The sequence below is a fragment of the Vulpes lagopus genome, chromosome 1, assembly GCF_018345385.1.
Source record: "Vulpes lagopus strain Blue_001 chromosome 1, ASM1834538v1, whole genome shotgun sequence".
Lineage (NCBI taxonomy): Eukaryota > Metazoa > Chordata > Mammalia > Carnivora > Canidae > Vulpes > Vulpes lagopus.
In genome coordinates, this window is record NC_054824.1 from 64,840,833 (window position 1) to 64,862,351 (window position 21,519).

Here is a 21,519-nt window from a genome sequence, read left to right on the forward strand (position 1 = left end):
CCATAGTCTAGGTTATAAAACAAACATTAACAAAACTAAAAGAATTGAAATAATACTAACATGTGTCTTCTTACAGTAATGGAGTTAAACCAGAAATCAGTAACAGAAGATAATGGAAAACTTTTGAAAGCTTGGAAATTAAGCACTTCCCCCCAAAACCCTGTAAATCAAAAATAAATTCACAAGAGAAATTAGAAATATTTTCAACTGATGGAAAATGAAAATAAAACACATAGATATTTGTGGGTTATAGTTGAAGCAGTACTTAGGAGAAAATTTATATTTTTATATTTCTCATTTCATACTTTAAAATATATACTTACATAACATATATTAGTTAATACATAATTTATAGAGGTTAAAAATTAAAGAAATAGATATAAAACTAGTAAAACATATGGAAGGAAAGCTACCAAACTCTAACAAAAGGAGTCAAAAAAAACCTAAGTAAATGGAGACATGCTGTGTTCATAAATTAAAAGAGTCCATACAGAAAAGATGTCAATTCTCCTTACTGATCTTTAGATTTAATACAATTCTAATCAAATCCCAATAGAACTCTTGGTGGTTACAGAGAAGGTGAATCTAAAACTTACACGAAAAGGCTATGAAATTAGAATAGTCAGAGCAACTTTATAAAAATATAATGGTGGAAGACTCGCAACACCCAATTTTGAGACTTACTAGAAGCTACTGTAATCAAGACAACTTCGATATTAGCAAATAGATCGACATGCAGATCAATGGAACAGGTTAGAAAGTACAAAAACTGACCCACACGTTGAAGGCCACTGATTTTCAATAAAGGTGCCAGTGCAAGAGGGAAGAATCATCTTTTTGACAACCAGTGTTAGTACAATCGGATATCCATAGGCAAAACAAAAACCTATTCTCCTACCACATACAAAATTTAAGACAAAATAGGGATCTGAATGTAAAATGTAAAACAATGAAAATTTGGAAGAAAACATTAGACAAGCTTTCCATGACCAGGGTTCTTAGATATCAGACCAAAAGCACAGTTCACAAAAGAAAAAAAAAGTAATTAACTGCATTTATCATCATTAAAACTTTTGCTCCATGAAGGATGCTGTTGAGAGAATAAAAAGACAAGTGACAGACTGGAAGAAAATATTTTCAAATACTACATCTGATGAAGGACTTATATTCAGAATATAATAAATAACTAAAACTCCAAAAATTTAATACTTGGAAAACAAGTAAATTTTTAAAGATTTATTTATTTATTAGAGAGAGAGAGAGAATGGGAGTAAGGGCAGAGGGAGAGAGAGAATCTCCAGCAGATCCCCTGCTGAGCACAGAGCCTGACACTGGGCTTCATCTCACCGACCTGAGATCAAAAGTCTGACACTTAACTGACTGAGCCACCCAGGTGCCCCACAGCTCACTTATTTTTAAAAAAGGAGTCATGGGGGCTCAAGTGTCTGGTATACACGCTTCACTCAAGAGGATGTACAGATGTTGAATGAGCACATGCAAAGATGTTCCACATCATTGGCCATTAGAGAGATATAATTTCAAACAATGCTGAGATATCACTACACCCCCTATTAAAATAGCTTGAAATTTTTTTTCTAAACTGACAATACCAAATTCTAGCAAGGGTATGGAGCAACTAAAACCTATGTATTGCCGGTGAGGATACAAAACACTACAGAAGCTTTGGAAAACAATTGGCAATTTCTTATAAAGTTAAACATAGACATATCATACAAACCAATATTTAGCCTAGAGAAGTAATAATTTATGTTATCATTTTTTTTTAAATTTTTATTTATTTATTCATGAGAGACACAGAGAGACAGAGACAGAGACACAGGCAGGGGGAGAAGCAGGCTCCATGCAGGGAGCCCGATGTGGAACTCGATTCCAGACCCCGGGATCACACCCTGAGCCAAAGGCAGGCGTCCCTATGTTATCATTTGTTAACCTCAGAAACATTGTGCCAAGTAAATGAAGCCAGTCTCATAAAGCTATACAGTCTCTGGGCAGGAACGGGGGGCTTTTGGGGGCAATAGAACTTGAGGGAATCCTGACTGCAATAGTGGTTATACAAATCCATGTATGTGTTAAATCTCATAGAGCTGCCCAGGAGCACACACGCACACACACACACCCAAGTCAATTTTACTGTGTTAATTTAATATAAAAATAAAACTGTGAGTCTGCCAATGAAAGAAGACAGGAAGCAATATTAAACAATGTACCTCAGCTATCATCTTGAAACGAATCTTAGGTAGAGAACAGAATTTTTTTCCTAGAGGAAGGAGGTCTTAGGCAATTGCGGGTGAGTTGAGGATCCAGGTGTGGTGAATTTTTCAGGCTGCTGAACACCAAGCCTTAACACAGTTTTTCCTGACTTTGGGCCATTTGGCATTAGAAGGAAACAGTAGGAAATTGAGGCCTTCCTTCTATGATCGGGAATATCAGCGGAAACTCTGAGTCCTGTGATTGATTTATTTAACAATGATTGTGCATCTATTAAGTTTAAGGCCATGGGAGGAAGGGGCGGGGGAGGGAGGCAGGCATGCACATCCCAAGAGTCCCAGCCTCAGGGGACTTAGAAGCTGGTTGAGAAGTAGGACAAAGACTCCTAGGGTTGAGCCCTGTGAATATTGTGTAGAGCCCCCTAATATATCACACAGTGAGGGCTTCTCCGCTTGGCTTTGCTGGTGTCACCACAAATAAATGTCCTGTCAAAGATTTGAAGACATCTTATCAGAGATAATCATCAATAATACAATTCCCCCTACTATGCTAAACCCAGCAAATTGTGTGGGTTTCTTAAACAAGCCTCAGGAGATTTTTTTGATCTCTGTCCCACTTAAACCACAGTCGCTTATTTTTTAGTCTCTATCCACAGAGCAGTATTTCATCAGGTCACCTCCACCACCACCAACATACCCACACCCACAGCCAGGGATGTCTTTCCCTGACTTCTTAAATGGCTGCCAGTTTCTACCAGGCATAGCAGGGAGTGGACTAAAACAGGCCCAAGGACCCAGGCCGGGGAGGATGCGTTGTTTGCATTGTCCTGAGTCCTTGAAATGGCTTAAGTCCCTCACACCCCCAGATGGTGTCCACCTCTGCCAGGCTTGGTCAAAGTGACATCCACCGTCATAGCAGCACGTCACTGCCTTCCTTCCACTGCACCGAGCGAAAACTGATCCATCAGCAAAAGCATTAAGGAGCTCCTGTTGTCAGAGCTTCATTTCCAAGGTGTCGCCCCAAAAGGGAAACAGAGATAGTAAGAGAGATAGTAGCTTCCCCTGGCATGCAGAATGGGAGCCAAGGGACTGGGCAATCCGGTTTCTATTAAAATATGGCCAGTAGAAAACTAGTGACTGCTACAGATGTTCCTAACTGCTAGGTCAGAAAAGAAACTTGGTCCCCAAAATACTAGCCAGGCCTATAAGAAATCAGGCGATGGACTGGCTGGGATATGTCATTTCTTCTGCCTCTCTCTCTCTCTCTCTCTCTCTCTCTCTGTTGGCTTCATTGCCAGGGAGTTAGCTCTGTTTGTAAGAGACCACGTTGACGGTAGGAGGTTCTGATCCTTCTCAGACAAGGAGGATGAAGAACGAGAAGTAAAAGCCAGAGCAGATGCTGTCGGAGCGTCACCCACATCCCCTTGTGTACCGTGTGTGGACGCTAGCATAGCCTCATCTGCTAGCACCTTCCAGTCTTCCTGAGAGCATTCCCTGGCCATTGGTGAGTTGCTGAGGTCCAGGTAGAAACTGTCAATTCCACGAGGGCAGGCTAGCGCCAGGGAATTAACACCTTCCCCAGCCCGCCCCTCGCCCACACAGGAGGCCTCAAACCACGTCTTTTGGAAGTTGGTACATATACACCCCACCTCCCTCACTGCCAGGAGGGACAACTTGGAGGTGTGGGTCCTGCAGAGGTGCCCAGTGTGATTGAACAGCTGGCAGCTGGACTGCTATTGCTCCCTTCGCATCTCACTTCCCCTCATTCTCATCAGTTTGTCCAGGGCTCACTTCCCGAATAAGCTATTTGTCCTGGGGCCTGCTCCTGGAAGACACCACATTAAGATGGGGGGTCCTCACTACTCAAATGGTCGAAGGAAGACAGAGAAAACTGAGCAAGCTATGTCGGCTGGCTTGGGGAGCACTGAAGTGCATTGGGAAACTGCAGGAAGGCCTCGGGCCCACTTGAGAGCTTCCTAGAAGCCCCTGTCAGGATTGATAATGTCACACTGTCAGGAATTACGGGTGCCCCGCTTGCCATCCAGATGCTCAGCCATCACTTTCTTGCTGAACATGCAAGATCTTAATGCCCCCGTCATTCATCTGTCATACTGACATAGTTGGTGAGTTGCTGAGATCCAGGTAGAAACCGTCAATTCCACTAAACGCCCCCTCATTGTTAAAATAACAACCCCCAGAGGATCGCTCACATTAGTCCACTAACGCGTCATCCTGTGGAAAACCAGATTTCTGTGATTCTGTGGTACATGAAATTATGACCTCAAGCATATTGTCTGCAGCAGGCAAGATCCTAAGACCCAGAGCAAAGTTCTCACCAAAAACTGCATGTCACACACATTCACTCTTCACTGACACCCTGGACTCTGAAGAGGAAAGGTTATAAATATGCATCACCATGAAGAAGGATTCAGATCTGTTTCCAATGACAGATCAGCATCAAAATCCTTTTGTATGAACCTGAATGGATTCACAAGCTTCTCCCCCACAGCCCTGCTCCCCCTGCTTGCCACACACTCACACAAGTCCTCCAAAGCAAGAGCTATTTCAAGCGGAGGCCTTTCAGGATAGGGAACAATCCTTGGATTCCTCTGTTAATTCCTTGGCCTCCTTGGGCCTCCCGATGCTGACCAAATGTGGATCAGGTGTGTTTGTCTTGGACACCACGACGCCTGGCCAGCGTGGCCAGCACAAAACCGTCTGCAAAATATTAGCTTTTGATATTTTTAAGAAGGGTAAAAAAGAACAAATTTAACCAGATCTCATTTCTTCAGCAGTTCTGGAGTTCGGATTGGCACCAGCTAGGAATAGAATCATCCAGGCCATATTTGAAAGACGCTGTCCTATTCCAGTCACACGATCTTCTAACCTCTCACCTGCCTGCATAAGCCCTCTGTTCTCATTCCTGGAGAGGACAGCATCAGAGGAAGCTCCTCCCAGGGAGTCTCCTGTACCCCTGGCCTCACCAGCCAGTGACAGCCAAACAAGGCTGTCACCTTTTTATTCCCAAATGATTATGGCTGAAGTCCCTACTGACTTTCTTGTTAAAAATTAGTCCACTCATCTCAAAACAAGTCCCCAGACTGATCCTGAGAGGATCTCCAAGAACGACATCTTGAATGCTCTGTGGTACAGGCCCAGGAACCCTCATCTTCCCTGGCCTCCTCATCTCTCTGCTCACTGCAGGGGCCTGCTGTCCTCTGATGGCGACATTGCTGCGAGCCACTGCTCCAGCCCCAGGGATTCTGCTTCCCTGGCTACCACATTTGGCTAGGCCAGGAAGACTTTTATAAGACCTTACCAAAGGCTCAGGCTGATGGAGAGTAGCTAACAGGAGCTAACAGCTACTTCTGGAAGTGAGGCTCTTGGAGGGCCATCATCACCAAGTGGCTCTGGGCCTCAGCCAGGCATCCTGAGTAGCAGCCTGCTTTGGCCTCCAGGCCCAACTGCCTCTTTACATATTTGCTCTCTCTACGTCATTGTCTGGACTCATAGCCCTGACAAATAGTTCATGGTACTTTGTTTTCCCTGACACTGGGCTATTTGGTCTTTTTTTGTTTTTTAAAGATTTTATTTACTTATTCAGGAGAGACACCAAGAAAGAGACAGAGACACAGGCAGAGGGAGAACCAGGCTCCATGCAGGGAGCCTGATGCAGGATTCGATTCCAGGACCCTGGGATCATGACCTGAGCCAAAGGCAGACACTCCACCATTGAGCCACTCAGGTGCCCCTGGGCTATTTGGTCTTAAAGGACATAAGCAACTGGCTAGTCCAGGTGGGCTGCACCCAGTGACCAGCTCCTTACCATGCATTCCTTTCTCAGCGGGGATGTCATTGACCTGTTGAGATGGGCAGTTCTTTACCATGCAAGTCCGGATGCCACTCACTAAATACCCAGTAGTGTCTTTCCCCTTTAGTACGATCACCATTTGGTACCTAAATAAGAGATTCCACGTATGTGCAAGGTGAGGACTAGTGTAGGCCTGCGCATTTATCTCACCGTGGTCTGTCCTCTGCTTTCAAAGTGCAAGAGCAAGTGCTTGGACAAGAACACACATCCATGCCACCTGTATTAGGGTCTCCAGAGACAAAGCCAATAGGGCTGTGTGTGTGTCTGTGTTTGTGTGTGTGGGGAGAGAGAGAGAGAGAGAGAGAGAGAGAGAGAGAGAGAGAGAGAAACTGCTTTAAGGAATTTACTCTTGTGATTGTGAGGCTGGCAAGTGCAAATCTGCAGGCTAAGTCTGCAGGCCAGAGTCCCAAGGAAGAGTTACTGTTCCAACTCAACCCCCAAGGCATTCTGGAGTTACTTCTTCCTCAGAGAAACTGGGTCTTTTTTTTTTTTCTTTTAAAGCTTTCAACTAATTGGATGAGGCCCATCCACGTTATGGAGAGTAGTCTGCTTTATTCAAACTCTGCTGATAAAAATGTTAATCACATCTAAAAGCAACATCTACACTGGTGTCTGACCAAAGACCAAACATCTGGACACCATACCTTAGCCACACTGACCCAGAAAATTAACAATCACATGATCTAAGCACAAACAGTACTTTTAAGGCATAGGGCAATCTACATGGAGATTTAGGGGGGGGGGAAATGTCTAGCTGTGTAGGCACATAGTTCTGCTAAAGAAACATACCTCCAGGGTGTATTTCTGAACACAGAGCACCTAACTCTTTTCTGAAACCCCTGCATTTTGGTTATCTCATTTTTAGAGCTTCCCCAAGAACAGTGGAGCTTAGCCTTATATATACACGGACCTCAAATGGTCCATTAAATGATTAGATTATCTCAAGCAGAGCTGTTTGCCTTGAAGATGATATCTAGACTCTCCCGTAGGAGGCAGAAGCTGCTCCTAATGCTGAGCATTTTAACCTCCTCGAGTTCAAAGAATGGGAAGGTCTGCTGGCCTGGCCCCTGCTAGTCCCCTAGGGCAGCTAATGACCAACACACTCCACAAGCCGAACGGAAAACAGCTTCTGCTGACAGAGTTCTCAACAATTGCTGGACCCTGGGATATACACTGTCCTCTAATTTTTAGAGTTCAGTTGCCCATTTACCCAACCATGAGGGACCAGAACCCTCCTGTGATAAGAAAAGCCATAATTAAGGATCTAGACTTTATGTAAAAAACAAGATTGAGTTTGCAAGAAAACTTATGAAAGGCCCTACAAATATTTGTATATTCGCCAAAACAAAACACGAGAACCGAGACACTAAAGAACATATCATAGCATGTAATTCATCTTCGGCTTGTCATAATGGCTCGTGTATATTTAACATCCACTTATTATTCCTTTAATACACTGACATACGTTTTTGCAGGATCTCTCTCCCCAGAAGTTTCAACATGAAGCTTGTAAGTTATTTTTGTCTTTGCATATTATGGCAATTCCTTCTCTGTGTCTGTTTTTCTTCTGAGTGTTCCCTGCCTGATTTTATCACTTGGAGTAGTGACTCCCCAGAGACACAGCACCGAAACCTGTGCCATCGATCCTGTTTCCACACGTTCCAACTCCCCAGTTCCCCTCCTCGCCCCTTCTAATGAATGAAGAAAGTAGTTCTCGGGCTGGATGGACATCCCCCTTCAACCTCCTCCATCTCTCCCAAAGCTTCACAGCAAAAACCTCCCTTGCAGTGTTGCTATCCGCTTTCCTCCTTTCTCTGGTCCTAACTCCCTTGGTTTCCTTCTTCTCCACTTACCCCCAAGATGAACAGCTGGGATAGAAATCCCTACAGAAATACAGCCATGCATACTAGCATTTCATGTAGACAGAACTCAAGTTCAGGGAGGGGAAACTCTAGTCTCCCTGAACCATGTCATTTCTGTAAAGCATCCTCTACAAAATGGTTGGCGAGTCTCTGCCTCTCTTTCTTCCTCTCTCCTCTCTGATAATATTGAGCCATAACAGAAATAGAAAAAGGAAGAGTTCTAGTGCTATTTTCTGGAAGAAAAACAAAATAGAAGGATGAGGGTAGGAATCATCCCAGGCTCTGAAAACAGGACTATTACCACCCGCATTTCAACCAAGCTTATTAAAAAGTCATTTACTTCCAATTACAGAAATCAATCATCTTTGACTATATAAAGGAATATGAAAGACCCAGTTCCTAATGAAAGTAATGGTGAATTTGAGGGTGAGTAATGATCAGAAGGCAAAGGTTTAGTATGTGGGGGCCCCACATTTGTAAAAAAAAAAAAAAAAAAAAAAAGTTTTCATGTTTTAATTCATCTAAATACTAAATACACTGCCAAATCAAATACCTTAGTGCTGGGGTTTACTTTATATCCCTGTAGACCTGACCTCTACATCCACAGTTAATGAGGGGCCTGTACAGACTAGCCTCCAGTGTGAGCTGAGGGCAACAGCATTAACTAGACTATACCTGCCCCATTAACTAGACTATATTAACTAGACTATACTCACACTGGAGCAGAGGAGGCTTGAATGTGCCTAGGTACCTCTGGGAGTGTCCCCTGGGCTACTTCTGGAGCTTCTGGTTGGAAGTCAGAGGCCATGCTGCGTGGACCCTCCCCTGGCCCCAGATAGCAGCCCTGGCAACCAGACCCATGTCTTCAAATGGAAAGAAGGATTGTGATCTATAGCTACTCCTCCAGGGCAGGTCTTGAAAGCTGGTTATATCCTTCCCTTGCTGAGATAAGAACTTCCAAGCATCTAAAGTAACATCTTTTGAATGGATGCCAACACAATCATGAGCCCTCAGCTCCCCGAGATATTTAGTATTTAACAATTCATGCTGGTTTCTGAGCTGAAAATTTTCCTTATGCTTACTTACCTACTTGCACATACATATATTTGAGCTTTTCATAAATGTGCTTATTTACTTAATTCTCTGAATATGTTTATGGAATATTATCACATGCTGGAATAGTGTTATCAATAAGCACCTTAATTTAATTAAGTGTATACAATAGCCAAATGCCTAAGCTTCAGACAGAATGTGCTAATCTCGTATGATTATTATAATTACTTGGGTAGCCAGAATGAATGTCCCATAGGAAAAGAATCAGGTCTCCCAGACATGGTATAATTTGGTCATTTTTTATAAATGAGAGCATTCTCCCAAAATGTGATCATCATGTACTGTCCTGGTGATAAGAAAGGAGCTGTCTTGAAGCCCAGACTGCTGTCTGGTGTTTTCATCCTGAGCTGAAATGCTCATCAATTATGGAGCATATCCTCCTCTGAGAGATAGGGCCAAGGTGATGGGGGGCTCTTGAGAAAATCCCGGTGGGGAAAATCAAGGCAGGTTACAATGTGTTTGTCTTGAAATTATTGATATTAAGGATGAGCTGCTTTTCTTCCTCTCTCCATGACTTAATAATGTTACCAAGTAGAAGAAAAGTCTTGGAATCTGGAGAATTGAAATGTCATGTTGGAATGAGAAGGCTTAAAAACATTTGCCCGGCATTTAGGCCATTCCTGGTCTCCCACGCAGTGCCCTGTCACTGAACCTTTCTCTTTAGGGAATCCAGGAAAGGATCCGTCCTCCCCGATCCCAGGGAGCGCTGAAGGCTTCTCTGGGGCCTCCCGTAGCCCAAGCCGGTGGAAAGCCCTTGGGTTACTGCTCCCATTCTGGGCTTCCTCTGACTCTCCATCTTCCACCCTCACCTTTCTTGCACGCAGTCCTGTGCAACGACAGACTTCTGACAGATAAGCTGGAACCCCGCATTGGCTACAGCCCTGGCCCTGGGACTCAGGCCCTGAACGTTTTCCATCAGCACACAGGACGGGTACCCAGTCAAGATTGTCAGCATGCTGTAGTAACATCCCATCCCTTCTCAAGGAAACAAATTGCAGTGGTTTTTAAATTTTAATTTCTTTTTATAAATATACATAAGGAGACTTTTACATAAATCCTAAATCATTCGTACCATTTTTCTTTCATCTTGCTTGGCTCCTACCTCTCCTACCTGGTTCATCCTCCACCCTCAGGCAACCCTCTGTAACAGCTTTATAGGTGTCCATTCACCATACCTCCATGCTCAGGGGTGCCTGAGTGCCTCAATAGGTTGGGTGTCCTGACTCTTTTTTTTTTTTTTTTAAAGTCTTTATTTTATTTTTTTTTTTATTTATTTATGATAGTCATACAGAGAGAGAAAGAGAGGCAGAGACACAGGCAGAGGGAGAAGCAGGCTCCATGCACCGGGAGCCCGACGTGGGATTCGATCCCGGGTCTCCAGGATCGCGCCCTGGGCCAAAGGCAGGCGCCAAACCGCTGCGCCACCCAGGGATCCCGGGTGTCCTGACTCTTGATTTTGGCTCAGGATAGTGAGATGGAGCCCTGAGTCAGGCTCCGTGCTGAGTGTAGAGACTGCTTAGGATTCTCTCTCCTTCACCCTCTGCCTCGCCCCTTGCCCCACCCCATGTGTGTACTCACAAAAACTAATTAATTAATTAATTAATTAAAAATAAAATTATCTCCATGTACATATGGCCACATACATGTGTATGTGTGCCATGCACAGAGTTATATACACACATATATAAGGCTCTCACGACTGTTTGACCAAACACAGAATCATCCATGCCCTTTATCCCCCATTGTCTTCTTTGCTTCCTTTTCCTCCTTTCCTGCTCTACTGAATCATTAAAATTTTAGCATTCCATGCCTGTAGTCCTCCCCGCTGCCTTTTTTCTGATCTCCTATTGATTTGGTTGTTATAGTATGTATTTATTCTTCTAGAGTTTAAAAGTAACTATTAACAATGTCTGTAGTTATTACAAATATACCTTCCACCCACCCACCTCCTCACTGATCATCCCCTCAACTTATCTCTATCTTGTTATTATGGCTTCAAGTTTTAGTTTTCATATACAGACATAGAGAGCTTTTATGATCAACAGTTAAGTATTCTTACTTAAATATCTATTTCTTTTTATACTCATCACTGGTTCTTTTTCCTACATATTTCTCTATGTTAATTTTTCTTCTTGCTGATCATCATAGCAGCTTTTTATACTTATACAGTTCTTATATCCCAGGCACTCTTCTAAGCACATTACATATTGACCTAATTCAGTCCTCACAGCAGATACTAGTACCATCCCTGTTTTGTAAATGAGGAAACTGAGGCACAAGCCATTCAGTAGCTTGCAAAATGGTGCACAGTTGGTACCCAGCCGGTACGCAAATGAGGGCACCTGGCTCCAGAGTCCATGTACTAAATCTCCATGATTGGTTGCCTCTCAGTTGACCCCTTTTTGGGGAGTGGTATCTGTGGGTGGTAAATGCTCTTAGTCCTCTTATAACAGAAAATGTCTTTACTGTGCTTTCATCTATGAATGAAAATTGGACTATGTATAAAATTCAGGTTGGCAGTTGCTTCTCTCCATTGACCTGGCACCCGTTGCAGTTATTGAGATGTGGGCTGCTGTCCAAGGAGTTCTACTGCAGGTCCCCTGGCAGCGGGGGCCAGTGGCTCTTCTTCCCTGAAGGTCTGCAGTTGCACGGCGATGGGTCCAGGGCTGGATTTGTCTTTATTTGCACTGCTCCATGCTCCAAGTGCACTTGCAAACCAATGGCTTACTTTTTCTTCAGTTCTGGGAAAGTACACCTGCTGTCTCCTCCAATCCTGCTTCTTTACCATGCCTACTTCCCTTCTTCTAGAACTCTTTTTGGGGGGGGGGGGCAAAGATTTATTTGAGAGAGAGAGAGAGAGTGAACTACCTGCTGAGCAGTGAGCCTAATGCAGGGCTTGATCCCAGGACCCCAAGATCATGACCTGAGCCAAAGGCAAACACTTAACCAGCTGAGTCACCCAGAAGCCCCCCCTTCTTTTAGAACTCTTGTCAGATATGTGACAAAGCCTCTCAGTCTCCCCTCTGGGACTTTTAACTGCCTTTTCCCATTTCTGTCTTGCTCTCTGTTCCATGTTTGGGGTGGGTGTGGGGTGACTTTTCCATATTATCTTTTCAATCACTAATTCACCTTTAAAATATGTCCAGTCTAGGGGGGGCTGGGTGGCTCAGTCAATTAAGCATCCGACTCATGATTTTGGCTCAGATTATGATCTCAGGATCAAGTAATGGAGCCCTACATAAGGCTCTATGCTCAGTGTGGAGCCTGCTTGAGATTCTCTCTCTCTCTCTCTCTCTCTCTCTCTCTCTCTCTCTCTCCTTCTGCTTCTCCCCCCACTAGCACTCTAAATAAATAAATAAATATCTTAAAAATATATGCATATCCAATCTGGGGTTTATTCCCTTATTCATTCCTTCTATGTTCTTGATTGTTTGTGCCAATGACTCTATTTTTCATTTCTAAACATTTTTCCTGTCCGTCTATTCTTGTTTCATTCTTATTCATACCTATTTGTCATATGATTTCTTATTCTTTTAAAGAAAACTTAAGCTGTCATTAATCTCTTTGAGTATTCTTATCATACTTATTTTGAAGTCTGTCTCTAGTGGCACCATCATTATGGAGGGAGCGCCTCAAATTAATATAGATCTGCTGAGACCCAGCAGGGGTGTCTCTCACGGACCTGCAAGACTTCATGTTCCAGCATGACTGTTATAACACTGCTTGTGTTAGTGGGAGTGGGAGTCAGCCCAGTTGTTCTACCCTCGGGGAAGGCGAGTAAAATGTTAGGGTACACACTATGTGATGTATCTAGTAGTTAGAAATTGAGGACTAACAAAATGGGTAGATGTCAAAAACAAAGTGCTGGTAAATAAATAAGAAACAGAATGGGATCTGTAGCACAGTATTGCTTTCATAGCTTAAAAATTGCACAAAAAATCTTTAACATGAATTATAAGAATATATATTATAAAAGAGTATACATCAAACTGATTAGAATGGTCACCTGTTAGAGGCATAAGGGAAAGGGAATTGGAGATGGAATATAGGCATAGGGTTAAATACACACACACACATGCACACATATATATATACTCACACATATATGCATACGTAGATATACACACACACACACCTACATATGTGCAGGGCTTTATCCATACTGACAAGGATAATGTGCCATTAACTAAAGAGTAAGACTAATTCAACCCTTTGTGAGTCTGCATCAATAAATGTCTGTATCTGTCTATCCAGAAAATTACTTTCATCTCTAATGAATTCATGTTCCAGCTATTAATTTTACTATCTTTTTTTTAGCATTAGATTTATTCATACATTTGGCATTTTGTGGGCAGGTCCCTTTTTAATGAAACACATTTTTATTTCTTTTTCTATCCCTCTGTCCATTTGTGCTTATCCATCTCTATCTCTATCCTGGCCCCCAATCTGGAAGACAATTTGGAGTAACAGTTCTACAGTGATATTGGGATATGGCCCATCTGGGCAGAGCCTCAGGGGGCAACTCAGTGTTGCAACTGAGAGAAGCGGAGTTGGTTCCCTTCTTCCTCTGTGGGCTTGCAGTAGGGTGCAAATCATAGCCCTAAGCAACATGTAGCATCACTTTTTTTCTCTTCAGCCCCCTTTTGGTCACAGGTGGGGTGGCAAGGGACTCTCTTCCCACCCTGCAGCTTCAGACTATCTTGCATGGTGTACTTTGAGTCACTTCCTTGTTTCTGGCCCTGGAGCCCTACCTGCTGCAAGCTTAGGCTCTTCTGACCATTCTGCATTTCTGTCCCACTTCTGGTCTTCAGAAATCTGTCTCAAAAGCTAATCCAGCCAAGTCATCTGAATATTCTCTTCATGTTATCCACCTTTGCTATGGTGGGAAGAGGTGGGTTCTCCCTCAATTGATTTTCAAATCATACAAACAAGTTTAGATACAACCTGATGAAAGGGATATTAGCAAGGAGGAGATGAATGTGCCTGATTTTAAGACTTCAAAGGATTTTCATACTCCTGTTTGTTGGAAATTCATCTAAGGATTATACACATAAATTATGCTGGGCCCATTAATTTTACAAATAGCTTTACAAACGGTCTTTAGGGAGTCTAACCTTTCAGTAATCACAGTCGTCTGTGTTAGAGTACAAAGAAACTGGCATCCACATCACCACTGAAATCCACACTCTGAATTCAGACCCACTTGCTAGACCTTCCTTTCAAAGAGGCCCCTCAGGCAGACTACATCATTCTGTGTCCTCTCCCCATACCCTAATCCTGCTACTGAAGTTTAATTTGATTTTACTGAGATACTATAGTAGTATAGTCAAATAGAAGGACAGATTTCAGATTTTCACTGGAGTCCAGAGTAATGGACCTGGGGCCCTAGGACCTTAGTAATGACCTAGGACCCTGGACTCTAGTCTTACCCCAGCCTTACTCCTCCATTCAAGCCTTCCCTTCCAATGTTTCCCCCAAACGAGTATATGCCTGGCCTCTCCACCCTGTGGCCCCCACGGTTCTCATTGACTGCGGTGCCTTCCCCACCCTCACCTTAACACCTCTGCTCTCCTCAGAATCCACCCAAGGCTCACCACTAGTAATGATGCCTTTCCTAATGCCACTAACCCACCTTTCCTCCTCTAAACTTGCGTCTACCACTGATTTGACATTAGGCACTTGCCCTTTGGTCCTGTCATCTTATGAATATAATGTCCTTTCAGTATGTCTGAGAGTGCCCTCATGCCCAAAACCAGTCTGGTGTATCACATATACTAACACATGGTAAAAACAGATATTATCCCAGTTATTTTTTATTTATTTTTTATTTTTTTATTTTATTTAAATCCAGTTTACCAACTTATAGTATAATACCGAGTGCTCATCTCATCATGTAATTCCAGTTATTTTATTATAACCCATTTTTCCAATGATAAAATGGAGGCTTAGAGATGTTAAGTAACCTGCCCTACTAGAAGTAGCAGAGTTGGGATTTGAACTTAACTCTGCTAGACCTACAAGTTTGTAATTATCTTCCAGTTTAACCAAAATGGCAAAGAGGTTTGCTTCATCTCAAGGCCAACTCCCAGTGACTGGTTATAGCTGCCCAAAGTGCTGTGTTGAAGAGCCAAACTCAGGTTCAGCAGGAAAGCAAACCATCCATGAGGGTAGAACAAGGTCTGCCATGGGTCCAGCTTTTCCAAGGAAGAGCACGCGGGCCCCCTGTTTGTGGTCCCCTGTATCATGCTAACTTTTTTGGACTAGAAGAGACTTCTTAGTTAAGGTTTGTATATTTCACACAGCACTTAGAACACAGTACCTAGCATATAGTGCACGAGCAAGGAATATTTACTGCCTGGAAGTGATGTCAACATCCTCAGTAGGAACTGCGTCACAGAAATTGTGCAGGCAGCCCGCAGACGGCCATAGAGGGGGAGTCAAAAGTGAAGAGCTCTGTTCTGGATCAGCCAAGCAGCTTTTACTTAGTGAACAATTTCAAACTAACAGACATGCAAAATAAAATGTGAAGCTTAAGGAAAATTGTTTTATACAAAAGACTATCATTGTAAAAAATAACTGTTGCTTCTGCATGATAGTAGTACTTTTTATATGAACTACTTGGTACAGGAAAACTCTACACCACATTACCCCACATGTGGCGTTTTCTAAGGTCATGTGTCTCCACTGGAGCTCCCCATGGGTGGTGGCAGGTTCCAAGTACCCCACCACCCCCTGCTAACACCCCCACTCTGTCAATCAATGAATCAGAAAGGGTGGGGGGAGGCATTCCTGGCATGCGCTGTTGTGAGTTACTGGAGACCAAATTACTAATTTCCAGCACTCTCCTACCAGCAGAGCCTCCCCCTGTGCCCCGGCTTCCCTCCCTGACCATCTCCTGCCTCAGGCTGGGAGTTCTCTGTTTCTGTTTCATCTCTTTACCATACCTCGGGATGGGGATGTGTCCAGGAACCCAGGCCAAAACCAGCAAATTTATCACCATGCTAATGACAGCAAGCTGCATGCTGAGTGAATTCTGCTTTTCCCCTCAACATCTTTTGCCAAAACCTGTAGAACTGCAAGATCTAGCTGATTGCAGAGACTGTTATCTTCACATGAAGAATGACTGTGTTAGAAAATGCAATAAGGTGTCAGCCATAAGGCTATTTTTAGAAGCTTGTTTGGGAAGATCTCAAAAAACTCATCATGTGGTAAGCAATGCTAGCCAATTCACCAAAACTGAACATCCATACACACATTTTTAACCTACCTTTATCAATATGTGCATTATAAAGACCTGCCTGTGGTCCCCTCGAGATGGCTCGTTGTCCTGAGAGTAGGTATTTTTGTTTGTGGAGCTTATGGAACTGGCATTCCTGGTGGCAAATACCCCTCCTTATTTACGTGAGCAGCTCTTCCCAAGCTGGGGGCCATGGAGGATCTTTAACCCTAAGCATTGCAAAACAGCTTCGCTGGGGTTTGGAGAAGGGAGCCCGGTGAGTCATTCCAATGGGAGCAGGGCAAAATCATGACATCTGAGACTGAGAACCTACAGGATTAAGGTATGAGGTTGGGAGGCACATAGTTGAGGAGACATATCATTGAGGAGGCCCATGGTCAGGCAGACGGGCTGTCGGGAGTCTCATCGGGGACGTAGTTTCTCAAGGAGGAACCAGCAGCCCAGTGTGTCCTCCCAAGGAACAAATCCCCATCTGGTCTCACCAGGAAGGAGGCAGCCAGGCACAGAAGAGGCTCATCGTGTAAGGCGCCTATGCCAGATACCCAGGACACAGGCCAGGCACCACAGCGGCATTGGCCGTCCCTGCTGTGGGCTTGAGAAAGCCCTTAATGACCTCCTCTAAATCAAGAGTCATGTCTAAATGGTGTGTTGCATTTGTCACAGCACTACTGCCTCTTATTTGAAGAACGCATGTGCTATGCTTCTTTACAACTCAATTCAGCAGTGTAGGACATAGACTGGAATCTCAGCCCAGCACCACCACCACCTGTCCCCCATCTTCTGTCCATTGCTGATGTAGATAATAAAGGTCATATTGCTCAGAGTGGGGACAAGATCCCATCTGTGGCTGTGGCTGGCCTGGGTTTCAAGTCATTTTACTGTTGGTGCCAGGCTGGTCCAGTTCTCACCCTTGGGCCAGATTTCCACTTCTCACACTCCCCTTTCCCCAATGCATTCCCTAAATCTTACCCTCCCCCACTTGGAATTAGGGTGCATAGGCACTGCTTATGCCCAATCCCTGGCTTCCTCTCTGTGCACAGTCCTCTCCAGTGGGGACACGTGGAAGGCACGGTGCAAGCTTGCACTCCAGCACACCAGAAAACAGTGGCTTCCAACTGAGACTGAAGTTGGTGCTGAACTTTAATCCAGAGAGGACAAGTCCAAGTGGGGAAATCATGGCATCTCCAGATCCCCACTGCCAATAAGAGAGGATCCTTCTTCTGTGCTGTTCCAGAGAACCAACCAGGTCCAAATATGGAAGCTACGGGGAAGCAGATGTCAACATCACATCAATAATTGCCTATATATAGCTCCATCAGTGGAACAGCCTGGATGCATACAAGCCATACAAGTAATAACAGGGGTTGCTGAATTGGGCGGGAATGTTAAAATGAATGACCTCTGCAGTCCCTCCCAGTCATACATACCATTCTAGAGGTGTTCTAGAAGGTTCAGTGAGTGACAGGGTCTCCTGTGACTGCTTCATTGTCCCCTCATCTTTCAGAACCTCAGCCTTTGAGGTGTCAGATGTACTTTATGTGAAGAAAGGAATGCATTAGACAAGGGAGCAGTGAAGTTCCCAGGCTTTCTCGGGGTCCCCAGTGGCCCGATCGCATCTCCCAAATGGGACATGTGACGCAGACAGCACTGACATTTTAGCAAGTGTGCTGAGCCCTTAGATATAAACAAGCCCCCAGGGTGAGTGAGGGTGGGGGGTGCGACTTCACTCCTCCCCTTCAAGGATGAAATCATAGAATTATAAAGAGATAGAGGAGCCCTGGAGGTCACTTCGCCTCAAGTCCTACGCGGGGCAAGGGTTCTCGCTCTCACACTCCACACATTGTCACACAGCCTCTGCTTGAGCACTGTCGGGAAGGGACTCCCTGCTCTGCTGGCAGATGTAGTCCAGCTTGAAACAACTTAATCCATGTTGAGACAATCCTCATTGTGAACTATTTCTTCCTCTTACTGAGCCCCTAGTCTGTCTTCAGCTTGACTTCTGCCCCCGGAAGTAAGTCAAAAATAAATCTGTTCTTTCATCCAAATGACAATTTTCAGATTTTTAAAAAAATTTCTATGAAGATTTTATTTATTTATTTGAGAGAGAGAAACAGAGAGAGAGAGAAAGAGAGGACACGCATGAGCAGGGTGGAGGGGCAGAGGCAGAGGGAGAAGCAGACTCCCCGCTGAGCAGGGAGTTTGTCATGAGGTTCAATCCCAGAACCCTGAAATCATGACGTGAGCCTAGGCAGACACTTAGGCAACTGAGCCACCCAGGCACCCCAACTCTGTTCAGATTAACAGCCATTATCTCTGAGCCTCTTCCCTCTCCATGTCTTTTCTTCTCTATCTAAACACCTCGGATCACCTCAAATATTTCTCATATGGCATGGTTTTAGACCCCTCAGCATTTTCTATACATGTATCTATTTTTTTAAGATTTTATTTATTTATTCATTCAGAGAGAGAGAGAGAGGCAGAGACATAGGCAGAGGGAGAAGCAGGCTCCACGCAGGGAGCCCGACATGGGACTCAATCCCGAGATTCCAGGGCCATGCCCTGGGCTGAAGGCAGGCACCAAACCGCTGAGTCACCCAGGGATCCCCTATATCTATTTTACTAAGATTTTTTATGAAGAGTCGCTCCCAGAACAAATGCCAGCTGTGGTCTGACCACCACAGAATGCATATTCAGAGTCCATCCATCACCATCACCTCCCTTCAACTACACACTATACCTTTATTAGTGCAACCTAAAATAATATAAGTTTCACAGTAAATGATCAACTGCTGTGTTCATATTAAGGTTATCATTGACTAAAATCACCATTTTTTTTACTTGACACAGTTTCACACAACTTAAGAGAAAAAAGTAGATTTAAAAGTAACCTAGTAAATTATTAAAAGATCAAATCCTGCCTCCTCTTTCATTAATAATAGAACTACTAAAGAGACCAGGGCCCTAAAGAAGGTTATGAGTGACAGACTAAGATAACTGAACCCAAAGATGAATTGAACCCCAAAGTGAAATGTATATTCACATTGATGAGCCAAGGCACCAGCACAGCAGCCTATTTTTCCTATTTTTCCAACACCATTCAGTGCATGGAGGGCTCTTTTTGGAAGCTCTTCCCACTTTTGTCTTCCTTACTCTACCTTGGGTTTTGTGTGCGTGTGTGTGTGTGTGTGTGTATCTGTGTGTGTGTGTTGTGTTTTGTTTTGATGCTTGCAACACGCTTCTGAGGAAAAGTCTTCCTCCAGCCTGTAGGAAACTCACCGTGGCTTTCTTTTGTGTCTGACAGGTCGCCTGAAGGAAGAAATCACCCAGAGGCATATGCAGCAAGTAGCTCTAGGTGGGTGCAGAGTGCACGGGAAGAAGGTGAAGGTAATCCAAGCTGTGTAGTCTCAGAAACCTAGACCCCACTGAAAGATAATCCATCTAGAACCCTCAAGAATGTTAAGGAAGGCAAGATTTGCAGTCAGTGCAAACCTCCTTTGGATGCCCCTCCCCTCTGGGGCCAGTTACCCCCGTCCTGTGTGCTTGCTCCCAGCTGTTGCCTCCTCCTCCTGACCTCTCCCCCTAACCTCAACCTGAGTTCACCCCATGTCCCGCTCCTCAAGGCTCTACTCTGAGCTTTCCAGAGCTACTACCAACTAATACTCATGCAACCATTGGTGATGAGAACAGCTACTGTTTTCTGAACCACACCCACCCCCATCCCGTGCACTACAGTGTGTGCACAGTCTCTTTTCTGCCTCGCGACTGTCCAAAGAAGTGAGTGCGTGTTTCTGGGTGAGGGCAATTCAATGACTTGCCCAGGATCACATGGCTAGGAAGTGTTGAAACTAAGATTTGAACCCAGGTCTCTGAGTCCACACCTGGTGCTCTTAGCCCCCATGCTATTCACCGCCAACAATGATGGACTCACTTAATACATTAATAATCCAAACACTAATCAACACAGTGATGCCCAAAGAAGACCTTGGCACCTCTCAAGCAATGGACAGCTGTAGAAAATGCCCCCCCCTTTTTAGATTTTATTTATTTATTCGTGAGAGACACACAGAGAGAGTCAGAGACAAAGGCAGAGGGAGAAGCAGGCTCCCTGCAGGGAGCCTGATGCAGGACTCGATCCCAGGTCACAACCTGAGCCAAACGCAGATGCTCAACCACTGAGCCACTCAGGTGCCTAGAAAATGCCCCCTTTTGCTAGAGGACCCAAGGAAATCACCTGGGAGTCCCATAGTTCAGCTCCAAGAAAAGCTGATCGGGCAGGTGTCCAGAGCACAACCACCTTGTTTCCTCTCCAGTTGGCCTGAGCCAAAAGCACCTAGAGAGATCTGATGAAATAAGCAATTTGTGTGTTCCACGCAAAGGGTTCCCCTTGAGGTGGCCTGGCCCCTGCAATGACCTGCTGTTAGAGAAGTCTAGCACCCAGGACCTCTAGAGGGAAGATGGAGGAGAGCCCTAGAGTCATAAAGATGATCCATTGAATGCCAGTAATTTGGATTATTAGGAAGGTGGGTTGTTTAGTTTCAGTAATAATAATGATCACATCACATAGTTACTGGTTGCATCCAACATAGAACCACGAAGCCTGAGGCACACTGACCCGAGCTTGAGCTTCCCACCATTGGCCCTGGCACTCAGAGGTCAGATCAACATGCCAGGCCCGGCCTCCCATTGCCAGAGATGCAAGCAGAGAATCAGAGCTGAGATGCTCCTCAGGAAGCAACCAGAACTCCCCTCCCCCCGGACCCTGACTCATGCGACTGGGCTAGGGAAGGGCATAAGGACCTCTGGTTGGGCAGTTGTGCCAAGGTGACCCTCAGGCCTCACGAGTAGGTCACTGGATGGGGCGTCATCCCTAAGGACTGCCACCATGCCCTGCATCTGAGGGCTGCCGTCTGCCTTTTCTCTAGCATCATGATGCTGAGTGACTAGAGACAATGACCGGAAGCCCCTGGTCAATTTCAGGGGCTTTCAGGATGAGAGATGCTCCAGCCTCTCTGACCCCCGGTCCCAGACAGTCCCGGACCTTTGGGAAATGGCTGCATGTCCTCTCTGTAATTCTGCTCATCTCCCAGGGAGCCTTCTCCTGAATTACAGCAGGTGTCAGGTTCAACAGGGCCCAGCTTTGCCTGAAGTAATCAGCAGACTTCAAACGAAAAGCACTCTGGATGGAACTCTAATTAAGAGCATTTGAAA

At 44.6% G+C, this 21,519-nt stretch overlaps 1 protein-coding gene across 3 annotated transcripts in view; it reads left to right on the forward strand.

Annotated features, from left to right (window-relative positions):
* The window catches only part of KIF6 (kinesin family member 6), a 377,491-nt gene that overhangs the window by 307,858 nt on the left and 48,114 nt on the right, over positions 1 to 21,519 (forward strand). For all 3 annotated transcript variants that reach the window (XM_041753408.1, XM_041753258.1, XM_041753340.1), the window contains exon 16: positions 19,613 to 19,663. In XM_041753408.1, coding sequence (XP_041609342.1) covers positions 19,613 to 19,663 — 51 coding nt within the window. The remainder of the gene's footprint in view (positions 1 to 19,612; positions 19,664 to 21,519) is intronic.